This window comes from Anomaloglossus baeobatrachus, chromosome 4 (genome assembly GCF_048569485.1).
Source record: "Anomaloglossus baeobatrachus isolate aAnoBae1 chromosome 4, aAnoBae1.hap1, whole genome shotgun sequence".
Classification (NCBI taxonomy): domain Eukaryota; kingdom Metazoa; phylum Chordata; class Amphibia; order Anura; family Aromobatidae; genus Anomaloglossus; species Anomaloglossus baeobatrachus.
Genome location: NC_134356.1, coordinates 652,587,855 through 652,601,025, shown reverse-complemented (window position 1 = coordinate 652,601,025; position 13,171 = coordinate 652,587,855). Strand labels below are relative to the sequence as shown.

General features: G+C 41.8%; 1 protein-coding gene across 2 annotated transcripts in view; it reads right to left on the bottom strand.

Moving 5' to 3' along the window:
* Window positions 1-13,171, bottom strand: part of LOC142302012 (LIM homeobox transcription factor 1-alpha-like) — a 129,905-nt gene that overhangs the window by 102,268 nt on the left and 14,466 nt on the right. For both annotated transcript variants that reach the window (XM_075343086.1, XM_075343087.1), the window contains one exon: window positions 3,654-3,834. In XM_075343086.1, the coding sequence (XP_075199201.1) occupies window positions 3,654-3,834 (181 nt within the window). The remainder of the gene's footprint in view (window positions 1-3,653; window positions 3,835-13,171) is intronic.

Sequence of the window (13,171 nt, the reverse complement as noted above, 5' to 3'; positions counted from 1 at the left end):
GCGGAGAGGCAGAATTAGGAAGGGAGGAATTGATAAAGTTGTTTTTCCTGTACCAAAAGCAATATTTTAGTTTTGAAAAACTTAAAACATGTAAATACCATCTGCATTTATTTTTTTTTTTTTTAAAAAAAATGTTCTTAGACCTGATGAAACTGGTGTACTTACATTAAAAACCTACATACCAGCTATTAAGTCGATGATTCTATGAGTCTACCTGGACTCCTAAAATTCTCATTTTTATAACAAGGACTCTTTAAAAAAAGAATTAGGCTATGTGCCCACGCTGCGGATTTACCGCGGATTTTGCCGCGAATTTGCCGCGGATTTCCCGAAAATCTGCAGCAGCGGCACTTCCAAGCCATTTCAATGGCATTTTGGAAATGCTGTGTCCATGCTGCGGATTTTTCCGCTGCGGATTTGCCGCGGATTTTGATCCGGAAAAATCTGCAGCATGTCAATTGTTTGGTGCAGATTTGGTGCGGATTTTTGGTTTTGAATGGGGAAAAAAAAAAAAAAATCCGCATCAAAATCCGCGGTAAATCCGCGGCAAATCCGCGGCAAATCCGCGGGTGCGGATTTGCCGCGAAAGTCGCGGATTTTCAGGCAGAAAAATCCGCAGGTACATTCTACCGTGGACACATAGCCTTAGGCTTATAGTATTCATGGTGACCTGGAGATTTTATTTTTCAGGACAGTATGATTAAGTCAACACCAAATAAATTACTCTTTTTATTTATGTCGTGAAAAAATTCAGAAATTTATGAAAGATTTGACTTTGGATCGCTTTTTATTATTTTTTTTAGGTGAAATGTGGTGACTAAAAAAAACAACAATTTTGGCATTTTTAAGGAGTTTATTATATGGCCAATCAAAAATTTCAGAGTGACAGATGGAATGTGCAATAATGATAAACTACGGCCACTCCACAATAGCATCAATAGAAAGAAAGAGAAAAGGAGTACTAAATGGCCAACCATATAGTCAAAAAACATCAAGACCATTATCTTTGTGGTATAAAATCTAAATAAGTTTATTAAGCATAATTTCAGACAATGGTAAAATCACAATAATAGAAAAAGACATAATAGGTAGGAGATCAGTCCCAGAAAATCATTCCCAAAACAATCATCAGCCCTATATGGTAATGGTATATACACAAATGGGCAAGCAGCACCCTGAAGATGTAGTAGAGGAAATTCCTCTTACTACAAATACAATGAAGTGTCTATAGAGCAAAGCTGCTTACCCATTAGAAAGTGCAAAGTGCTAGGTCAGTGCCAGGGCAGAGGTCCAAATACCAGTGGGAGAAGCCCCATTTTTAAGGAGTTTATTATATGGGTAAAATAATTTTTTCTAGATCTGACGATATTGGATAATTATTTTTTTTATGTCAAAAATTTTTAAAGGGTGATTTTTATTTTTTGTTTTTTTATTTTCCAATTTTCAACAACTTATTAATTCCTTAGAGCACCTGCATCTGTCATTCCTGGAAAGTAAAAATCATGCTCTCCTACAAAGCCAACCCTGAGCATGAGTTTCTCAGGAGTACCAGCAGGTTCCGCAACTGCCATGACAATTCATTGACACACGACAAGGACGTCGTAGGGGGGCAATAAATGCAGTAAATTGAAAAAAAAAGCATAAAAAGGTAATAAACATTAAAAAAAAACCACAATCCCTGCTTAATAAGTGAAGCATATGACCTACCTAGGAAAGTTGTCCCATTGATGGCGCTATAATAATAAATAATAATAATAATAATAATAATAAAATTGTTCAAACCTCAGATGGAACATGTGTATGACTACAGTTGCTGGGTGCTGCAGGACCCCTCACTCACTAATCTACTTGGAATAAGTAAGGATAAGAGAATCTAAAGGCCCCATTACACGCAACGACGTATCTAACGATATATCGCTGGGGTCACGGATTCCGTGACGCATATCCAGCATCGTTAGCGACGTCGTTGCGTGTGACACCAACGAACGGCCGTTAACGATAAAAAATACTCACCTTATCGTTGATCGGTGACACGTTGTTCATTTTCAAAAAAATCGTTGATTGTTGAGGACGCACCTTGTTCGTCATTCCCGAGGCAGCACACATCGCTACGTGTGACACCTCGGGAACGACGAACTACAGCTTACCTGCGGCCACCGGCAATGAGGAAGAAAGGAGGTGGGCATCATGTTACGGCCGCTCATCTCCACTCCTCCGCTTCTATTGGGCGGCCGCTTAGTGACGCCGCTGTGACGCCGCATGAACCGCCCCCTTAGAAAGGAGACGGTTTGCCGGCAACAGCGACGTCGCTAGGGAGGTAAGTCCGTGTGACGCACAAACGACGGGTGCTTTCACCAGCAATATCGCTAGCGATATCGCTGCGTATAAAGCCCCCTTAAGGAAATTCGACTATAGCAGATTAAAATTGTAAATTGAGTTAATATTTCTTGTGTTTTATGGCTTCTCCGGGCCCCGAACCTTAGCATAGGTAACACAAAATAAAAAAAGATTATACTGAACCGGCCCTCACATGTTCTGTCATGCAGCCCTGCACCGGTCTGGTCATCTTCTTTCTGGTCACAGCTATGGTTTCTTCAAAGGCAACTTTAGTGCCTTCAGCTTGGTTTCCCATGACATCATGACATACGGCCTACCTGTGACCCAAGCCTTTGCCGGAGGCACCTAACATGTCCTCGAAAAAACCGCCCCAGTAACAACTGAACCAAAAAGTTGAGTCTTTGATGAGTAAAATTTAGTTTTTAGTTTTAACCAGGTTCTCTATATTCCAGCAAAATTGCAGTCGGCGTATAGTCGAATCACAAGAAATTGATATTCTGAATTTTTTTTTAAAGTCTAGATGAATTCAATTAGCCTCAAAGTGATCATGTTTAGGGATAAGTAGAGATGAGTAACCCAGAGGGTCGGTGTTCATACCAAACACAGACTTTACAAAACAAACACAGAGTCTGGATTTGGAGTTCGGGTGCTTTACGCATGAATACCATTCGCGCGAGCATTGCTGTGTTTTGGAACATTCGGTGCTCAGCCCAGTGTGAGCCACTTGCAGTGTTTGATCGGCTCGCACTGGGGGTAAATTCAGCATTATTGGATGTAGTGAAATATGTAGAGATAAGAGGAGTACCCACCCGAAAAAAAGAAAAAAAAAACGGTCCTTTATTCCACATGAAAAATACAAGGCAAAGGGAGGAGGTGGGAAGCGAGGACGATGGCTGCTGTTTCACTCTTAGAGTAGCGCTTCTATGGGTCCACCAAAGCATTATTGGATCTAGAGGACACCAACATGGAAAAACCCCATAAACTGCCCCCGGAAGTGATCTGTTTATGGCTGGCTGCATGACGGCAGAGACCTGAACTGTCCAATTAGTGGGTCAAGTTTGGGGTTCAGGTCAAGTTTGGGTCCCAAACCGATCTTAATTTAAAGTTTGGCTGCACCCACCAAACCGAACTTCCAAGAGTCCACTCATCTTTAGGAATAAGCCTTTCCCCTCTTAATCCTCACCCCAACCTGCTTTATTATTCACACTTCTGTCAAATAAAAAGCTATGGAAATCCAACTGTTGCTGGAAAATATACTAAACCCTATCAATACATGTAATATTACCAAGAGTACTTCAATAATAAGGCTCACTTACTTTTCATAGTCTTCTTTGCAGTAGAGCTGACGGTTCCGATAATAGCAGGTCCCAGATAGGATTTGTAGGCAGGCCGCGCACTTTACGCAGCACTCGTGCCAAGATCTGTCATTCACCCTGAGCAGGAATCGGTCTGCGATCGTGCATCCACAACCCGCACACACTTCATTCATCTTGTGATCTGAAATAAAATGTTAAACCCTCGTGATGCTCAAATCTTATACATCATAATATACTTCTATAAAAATCAGACTTTTCTTAAAGAGAACGTATCATTAGGTCAAGAGTGACTCTAATATTATTTTTTTCAAAGTCAAAAGTGTTGGCACCCTTGAAATTGTTCCAGAAAGTGAAGTATTTCTCCCAGGAAATTATTGCAATTATACATGTTTTTTTATACATACAGTGCCTACAAGTAGTATTCAACCCCCTGCAGATTTAGCAGGTTTACACATTCGGAATTAACTTGGCATTGTGACATTTGGACTGTAGATCAGCCTGGAAGTGTGAAATGCACTGCAGCAAAAAAGAATGTTATTTCTTTTTTTTTTTTTTTTTTTTTTTTAAATTATGAAAAGTTTTTTCAGAGGGTCATTTATTATTCAACCCCTCAAACCACCAGAATTCTGCTTGGTTCCCCTAAAGTATTAAGAAGTATTTCAGGCACAAAGAGCCATTGTTGAGCTTCACATGTTTGGATTAATTATCTCTTTTTCCAGCCTTTTCTGACTAATTAAGACCCTCCCCAAACTTGTGAACAGCACTCATACTTGGTCAACATGGGAAAGACAAAGGAGCATTCCAAGGCCATCAGAGACAAGATCGTGGAGGGTCACAAGGCTGGCAAGGGGTACAAAACCCTTTCCAAGGAGTTGGGCCTACCTGTCTCCACTGTTGGGAGCATCATCCGGAAGTGGAAGGCTTATGGAACTACTGTTAGCCTTCCACGGCCTGGACAGCCTTTGAAAGTTTCTACCCGTGCCGAGGCCAGGCTTGTCCGAAGAGTCAAGACTAACCCAAGGACAACAAGGAAGGAGCTCCGGGAAGATCTCATGGCAGTGGGGACATTGGTTTCAGTCAATACCATAAGTAACGTACTCCACCGCAATGGTCTCCGTTCCAGACGAGCCTGTAAGGTACCTTTACTTTCAAAGCGTCATGTCAAGGCTCGTCTACAGTTTGCTCATGATCACTTGGAGGACTCTGAGACAGACTGGTTCATGGTTCTCTGGTCTGATGAGACCAAGATCGAGATCTTTGGTGCCAACCACACATGTGACTTTTGGAGACTGGATGGCACTGCATACGACCCCAAGAATACCATTCCTACAGTCAAGCATGGTGGTGGCAGCATCATGCTGTGGGGCTGTTTCTCAGCCAAGGGGCCTGGCCATCTGGTCCGCATCCATGGGAAGATGGATAGCACGGCCTACCTGGAGATTTTGGCCAAGAACCTCCGCTCCTCCATCAAGGATCTTAAGATGGGTCGTCATTTCATCTTCCAACAAGACAACGACCCAAAGCACACAGCCAAGAAAACCAAGGCCTGGTTCAAGAGGGAAAAAAATCAAGGTGTTGCAGTAGCCTAGTCAGTCTCCTGACCTTAACTCAATTGAAAACTTCTGGAAGGAGCTCAAGATTAAAGTCCACATGAGACACCCAAAGAATCTAGATAACTTGGAGAAGATCTGCATGGAGGAGTGGGCCAAGATAACTCCAGAGACCTGTGCCGGCCTGATCAGGTCTTATAAAAGATGATTATTAGCTGTAATTGCAAACAAGGGTTATTCCACAAAATATTAAACCTAGGGGTTGAATAATAATTGACCCACACTTTTATGTTGAAAATTTATTACAATTTAACTGAGCAACATAACTTGTTGGTTTGTAAGATTTATGCATCTGTTAATAAATCCTGCTCTTGTTTGAAGTTTGCAGGCTCTAACTCATTTGCATCTTATCAAACCTGCTAAATATGCAGGGGGTTGAATACTACTTGTAGGCACTGTATGTTTATTTCCTTTGTGTGTATGGGAAAATCCCCAAAAAACAGAGAAGAAAAGGCAAATTGCACGTAATTTCACACAAAACCCCAAAAATGAACTAGACAAAATTGTTGACCCCCTCAGCTTAATATTTGGTTGCACCCTTTACCCTTTGGAATAAATAACTGCAATCAATCGCTTCCTATAACCGTCCACAAGCTTCTTCCTTCTCTCAGCTGGAATCTTGGACTCTTCTTTAAAAACTGCTCCAGATCTCTCATATTTGAAGGTGTCTTCTCTTCTCCCAACAGCAATTTTCAGATCTCTCCGCAGGTGTCAGTGGGACTTGGATCCGTACTCATTGCTGCCACTTCAGAACTCTCCAGCGCTTTGTTTCTATCCATTTCTGGGGCTTATTGAAATATGCTTGGGGTCATTGTCCTACTGGAAGACCTATGACCTAGGACACAAACCCAACTTTCTGACACTGGGCACTACATTGTGACCAAAAATCCTTTGGTAATCTTCAAATTTCATGATGCCTTGCATAAAGTTAAGTCACCCAGTGCCAGAGATAGCAAAACAACAACAAAACATTTTTGAACCTCAACTATATCTGACTGAAGGTGCCGTGTTCTTTTCTTAGCAGTACCCATTCCAATTTTGGTAATCAGTAGAATGATGTGCTTTAGTGAAATAATTTATCTTGGGCTCATCTGTCCACAAGATGCTTTACCAAAAGGCTTTTAGCTTACGTACATTTTGGCAAATTGCAGTCTAGCTTTTTTATGTCTCTGTTTCAGCAGTGGGGTCCTCATGGATCTCCTCCATAGCATTTGATTTGATTTAAATGTTGATGGATAATTTGCGCTGACACTCATGCCCCCCTGTGCCTGCAGGATAGCTGGAATTTATTTGGAACTTTATAGGGGCGGCTTATCCACCAACTTTTCATCAATTTTTCTCTGAAGTCCATGTCCAGGGAGATTAGCTACAGTGCCATAGGTTGTAAACTTCTTGATTATGTCCCACACTGTGGACAAAGAAACATCAAGATCTCTGGAGATGGACTTGTAACCTTTAGATTGATGATATCTTTGAACAATTTTGATTCTGAAGTCGTCAGACAGTTCTCTTCTTTTCTTTCTGTTCTTCATGCTTTATGTGGCACACGCAGATACACAATGCAAAGACTGAGTCAGGGTGTGATTTCCATATTGCCCACACCTGTTACTTGCCACAGGTGAGTTTGAAGGAGCATCAAATGCTTGAAACAAAAGTTGTTTACCCACAATTTTGGAGAGGTGCCAACAATTTTGTCCAGCCCATTTTTGGGGCTTTGTGTAAAATTACATCAAAGTTGTCTTTTTTTCCCCCGTTTTATTTTGTGTTGTTCCAATGCACACAAAGGAAATAAACATTTGTATAACAAAACATGTGGAAATGGAATAATTATCTGGGAGAAATATTTCATTTTCTGGAACAATTTCAAGGGTACCAACACTTTTGGCCATGACTGTACTTTGATCAGCCTTTCAAGGACTATGAATCTTGTATGGCTAGTCCAAGGGGCAGATTCTGTGGCTTCTCCACACCCTGCTCCTTGTGGCTGACTGGCTTCCCTATACCTGACATCATCGCCTGAGGGACCATTACAAGTGCCTCAAATATTTCCAAGTGGGGTAAAGGCTAAAGCATCTCCTAGGCCTACATTTTATTTGTTTTGTGACTTTGCATGAAAACAAACAAACATCTTTTTTCCCCCTAAGAACTTTCCCTAGGACTTTCCCCCTAGAAGTTTTGAAAGTGTACTAACTCTCTCATTCTTAACCGCACAAACTTTGAGTTGGTGTGCTCTTCATGCGGCACACACCATCAGCCATGTACAAGATCCATATTTCCCTGCCAAATTTTCCTTCACCTAACTATATCTCACATTGAAAAAGGGGTCTCACTCTGACTTATCCACCCATACAAAAATTTGGACTTTTCATACTCTCACACAAATCCTCCAAAAGTTGTGATGTAAGATCCTCTACAGAGGGTGCACAGCTTTATGCCCTCATACTCTAATTTTTCATGGTTTTCTGAAAACGTGAGGTGGATGCTGGTACTCTCAAATATATCTTGCTTCCTTCCTTCCCTCCCTCCTTCCTTCCTTCCTTCCTTCCTTCCTTCCTTCCCTTCCTTCCCTTCCTTCCCTTCCTTCCCCCCTTCCCTTCATTTCTTCCTTTCCCTCCTTCCTTCCCTTAATTCCTTCCCTTCCTTCCTTCCTTCCCTTCCTTCCCCCCTTCCATTCATTTCTTCCTTTCCCTCCTTCCTTTCCCTCCTTCCTTTCCTTAATTCCTTCCCTTCCTTCCCTTCCTTCCCCCCTTCCCTTCATTTCTTCCTTTCCCTCCTTCCTTCCCTTAATTCCTTCCCTTCCTTCCTTCCCTTCCTTCCCCCTTCCATTCATTTCTTCCTTTCCCTCCTTCCTTTCCCTCCTTCCTTCCCTTAATTCCTTCAGTTCCTTCCCTTACTTCCCTTCCTTCCCCCCTTCCATTCATTTCTTCCTTTCCCTCCTTCCTTTCCCTCCTTCCTTTCCTTCATTCCTTCCTTCTTTTCATTTCTTTTCCTTTCCTTCCTTTTTCTTTTTTGTGATGCCAACATCCCTTGAAGAAGATGCAATGTTATGTAATGTTATCTGCTGTTTTAAATGTGCTTTCAAATGTTTGATAGTTAAAATGTATGTAGTCAGACACATGAGAGGTTAAAGGCTGAGAATGGCCCAGGATGTGGTGAGTTATATGGCCAAACAGGCTATCTATTTCCTGGCAGTGGACAGCTAGAATCCTGCATTGAGTGGTATAAGACCTATGGTCTGACAGTTGACAGATTCACATGTTATAAGCAAGGGTGTGGTGATCGTAGTCGAAGAGGTCGCAACCTGGCCTGGGAGTGGTGGAGGCCCACCAGCACCAGGGCCTACTTTAGCTGAATGTGCGTCCTTGGATGCTCATCCAGCGGAAACATATTGCTGGACAGAGACCCACTGAGTCCCTACACATAAAAATAAGCTGACGACCAATCAGAGGTCGGCAGCTGAAGTCAGCGCAACTTGTGACTGGGGGCACATGGCAGTGACATCATGTGCTGCCCGTCGCTTACACGCCAAACTCTGTTGCTGGCTTCAGAAGAGGATGCCACAAGCCTGGGAAAAGAGGGACGGTGAGAGGAGTCGTTTATTTTTTGTGTGTTAAAAAAAGCTGCAGCACAGGAGACATATACACCAGGATGGGGGACATGTATACCAGGATGGGGAACGTTAGTACAAGATGGAGGATATTACTACATTATGAATGAGGAGGTAGGGCAATACATATGTCCTTATATATTTAGAAAGCTACAAGGACGCACACATCTGACCAACAAAGGTGGAGGGGTCCAAATTTTGCCCAGGGGCCCTGTTATGCCAACTGCCTAAAAGGAGCTGTGTGTGAAGAGGGCAGACGGGAAGACTTCAGATAATACATCCTAAGGACCAAGGAAATGTAATGAGACACTCCATAGACTGGAACATTCAATAGATCGGAGCTCATATCAGGGAGGCCAATTAAGCAGTTCGGAACTAAACCCATGAAAAACAGAAGGTCCATGTAAAGAAGGCCTGAATTAGAAGAAATTGTATCTGTAGGATGCTAGTAACAGTTGTCTATGGTGAAAGGAAGCTCAAAAGTGCTTATTTAACGGAAACTATGGTTGCCATGCTGGGAGAGCAGTGGACGTTTGAGATGATCGTGAGGAAGATGATTGGGCATCACTAGTGAGGGTTTTTTTTACATGCGTTTTGATCACAGTTTTTACATAGAGGGATTTGTCCCTTCTTGGCATGTCATGTTTTAAATACATTACCATTATGTAGCATAGAACACTGTAAATGATTACTCAATATGCACAACCTGTCTCCTCCCTACATCTGTGACCTAGTCTCCCGGTACCTACCTGCACGCAACCTCAAATCGTCACAAGATCTCCTTCTCTGCTCCTCTCTTATCTCCTCTTCCCACAATCACGTACAAGATTTCTCCCGTGCCTCCCCCATACTCTGGAACGCTCTACCTCAGCACATCAGACTCTCACCTACCGTGGAAAGCTTCAAGAGGAACCTCAAGACCCACCTCTTCCAACAAGCCTACAACCTACAATAGCCCTCAGTCCAGTACACCACTGCACAACCGGCTCTGTCCTCACCTATCGTACCATCACCCACTCCCTATAGACTATGAGCTCTCGCGGGCAGGGTCCTCTCTCCTCCTATACCAGTCTGTTATGTACTGTTAATGATTGTTGTACGTATACCCTCTTTCACTTGTAAAGCGCCATGGAATAAATGGCGCTATAATAATAAATAATAATAATAATATTAATAGCTTGTTGCTTCTGCCATGACATTGCCACTATTTTATAGATCGAATTTATAGAAAGTAAAAAAAAAACAGATGCTGGCAAAAAACTCAATACAAAAAATGTCCAGAAAGACATCACAAGAGATATTTCAGGAGAAGCACAGTGTTTCCAGAAACTTTTTCTTATAGCAAAACGTATAAACGTAAACGTAAAAGACACTGTGTGGTCAAACCCTTATTTTGAACTTTACATTAAAATGTATAATTAAACAATTAAGGAAAGAAGAAAGAAGCAAAATCATAATACAAAATAATCAAAAATCACAATTCAAGTGAGAGCCAAATCATTGTTTCTATGGTCACTTTACAATCTATACTAGAGATCAAAATTAGAGAACAATGTCTGATCACTTGCTTTTTTCAGAAATTATGTAATCCACATTGATGACCATGTTCTGGTTTTGTGTAAGGGGTGCACCATGCCACTAGAGCAGGGTTTTATAAAAGATCCAAAGTTTATCAACATAAAACCTTTAATTTGTCCAAAAGGTGATGATGATAATTAGAGAACAGCAATGACTGTAGCACAGAGAGAGATGATCAGTAAATGTTCTGCAGGTAACAACAGTCACAATCAGTAGGACGTGCACCGGCCGTCGCTGTGAATGACTTCAGCACATCTGCGGCCACAGGACATCACTAGTCTCTCACACTGATCTGGTGGGATTTTGGTCCACTCTTCTAGTCTCTTCCACAGTTCTTTGACTGCTGTGAGTTTCTTGGCCATAACTTTGACACCAGGGATTTTCCAGAGGTTTTCTATTGGGTTTAGATCAGGATTCTAGGCTGTGGCCATTTCATTGTTTCAAGGAACTGCTTTCCCCATTTTGCGGTGTGACTGGGCATTGTCTTGCATGAAAATTGCTGTCTGATTGAGTGATGAACGCAAGTAAGGAACCATGTGTTGGTGAAGAAGGTTCTGATCCACACTTGCATTCACTCTGCCATGTAGCTGTATGAGAGGTCCAACTCCTGCTGCAGAAAACATTCCCCAAACCCTGACACTTCCTCCACCACCTTTCACTGACTTCTTAACACACTTTGGGTTGTCTTTCTCCAGTTTGTCAATGAACATAATGTTTCCCATCAGACCCAAATAAATTAAACTTGGTTTCATCACTAAAATGAACTGTGGACAGTTCTCTGTGCTTGCTTGCTCCTCACCAAAGGTGAGTCTAGCTTATTGATTCTACCTGCTTATGAGAGGTTTGGTCACTACAGAGTGGGTATTCAGTCCAAATGCTCTTAAACGTTGTGACACTGTATGACGAGACATATCCTTACCTTGCTCAGTGCTGAATTGCCGAGCAACTCCAGCTGCAGTGTATAAATAATTATCCATGGAGATTCTCCACATTACCCTGTCCTCTCTTGAATTTGTCTTTCAAGGGTTACCAGCTTTCTTGCGAGACTTGAAAGAGTTTGTGACTTTGTAAAGATGCAATATTCTCAAAATCACAGACTTGGAACGGCAAACTTCTATTGTGATGGCTAATAGGGTCATTACTTTGGCCTTAATCTGGACAACCTGCTGCCGGAGGGTTTCAGTCACTTTGTAACGGCACACCATGTATGCAAAGTCAGTGCAAACTGGAAAGTTAGGCTGCCAGTTACATACGGTTTGTCAGATAATTAAGGAAATTAGCACCAGGTGCCGGATTAACACCAAAAACTTGCAGGGATCTCACAGTGTTCTCTAATTTTGATCAGTGTCTTTTTCATTTATCTCATTTACATTTTTATTATTTGCTTTACAATAAATTATGAAATAAGCGAAAAATCCTGCGATTTTTCTCATGTTAGGATATAATCACATAGGATGACACAATGACCGCAACATTTAGGAAATTGTGTGTTGTTGTTCTCTAATTTTGATCTCCAGTGTACATCCCATATACTAAAATTCCCTCATTCTCTAATTTTTGTATATTTTTAGTTGAGATTTTTTTGTGTGTTCATTTTTGCTGGTCTAATCTATTTCTTTGTAGATAGTTAAAGAGAGAAAAAAAATGCCACCTTTTGCCAACAAAAAATGAAAGGGAAACATAAAAAAGTTGATAAATTTTCTTCTCTCCACCGACATCGTATTATCTGTAGTCAAGTGTAAAACCCAAGCACATCTGTTTACCACAGGAAATAAGAACATGTAGGTTTGTGTCGGATTTTATCTGGTACTTCATCTCTGGCATCTCTTCAAAGTTAGTGATGAAGCATTCGAAATGTGGAGGCAGAGAGAATATCCATCCTATGTACACAGGGCTAGACTTGACCTTCATAAAGTCAATCTTCAATACAAACACAAGTGAAGCGAGTTTCAACTTTGTGACCTCAGCGATGTTAACTCCTTGCATTGCCTGCTCTATGAATCATTACTTTTTGCGTTGCGGGAAAGTCATACATTGATTTTTTTTTTTTAAATCAAATAAAATTAAAATTGATAATAAAGAACTGGTGCCAAATTATTGGATACTCCAAGCCATCCCACATCTGTCCGTAGACACGAGAGATGAGCAAATCCGCTGAAATTCGATTTGCCAGATTGGCGGAGATTAGAACGGGAGATTGAATTCATGTTGAATTTATTCTACACAAATCAAATTGTTGGTAAAAGCCTTTTTTTGATGCTCTGAGAGTTGTTAAAAAAATTACACATGGCCCTACCCTCAATTGTCCTGGTGCCACAACTCCCTTGCTCATTCCTCTGCTGGCTCACTTTCTCCCTGCAGCTCCATTCTTCTTCATATTTTTAGTGCTTTTTCTGGATCACTAGGTGTCACACACGTGACTAGCAGGGTTTACCTAGTACCCAGAGTCAGACTGGCTACTGGAGAAACCACCAGTAAAACCAGTCCTGGCTGAGGTTACCTGCATTGAACTCCGGAACTCTCACCTGAGCTCCGGAGTGCAGCCCGGCCTGTCCGCAGCTGTCATGAACTGAACTGCAATCTCCGTCGGGGAATCAGTTGGCGCTCGCAGTTCAGTCCTACAAACCCTGAGTTCAGTCCAGGCTGCACTCCATTGCTCAGGTGAGAGCTCCGGAGTTCAATGCAGGTAACCGCAGCCAGGACTGGTATTACTGGCGGTTTCT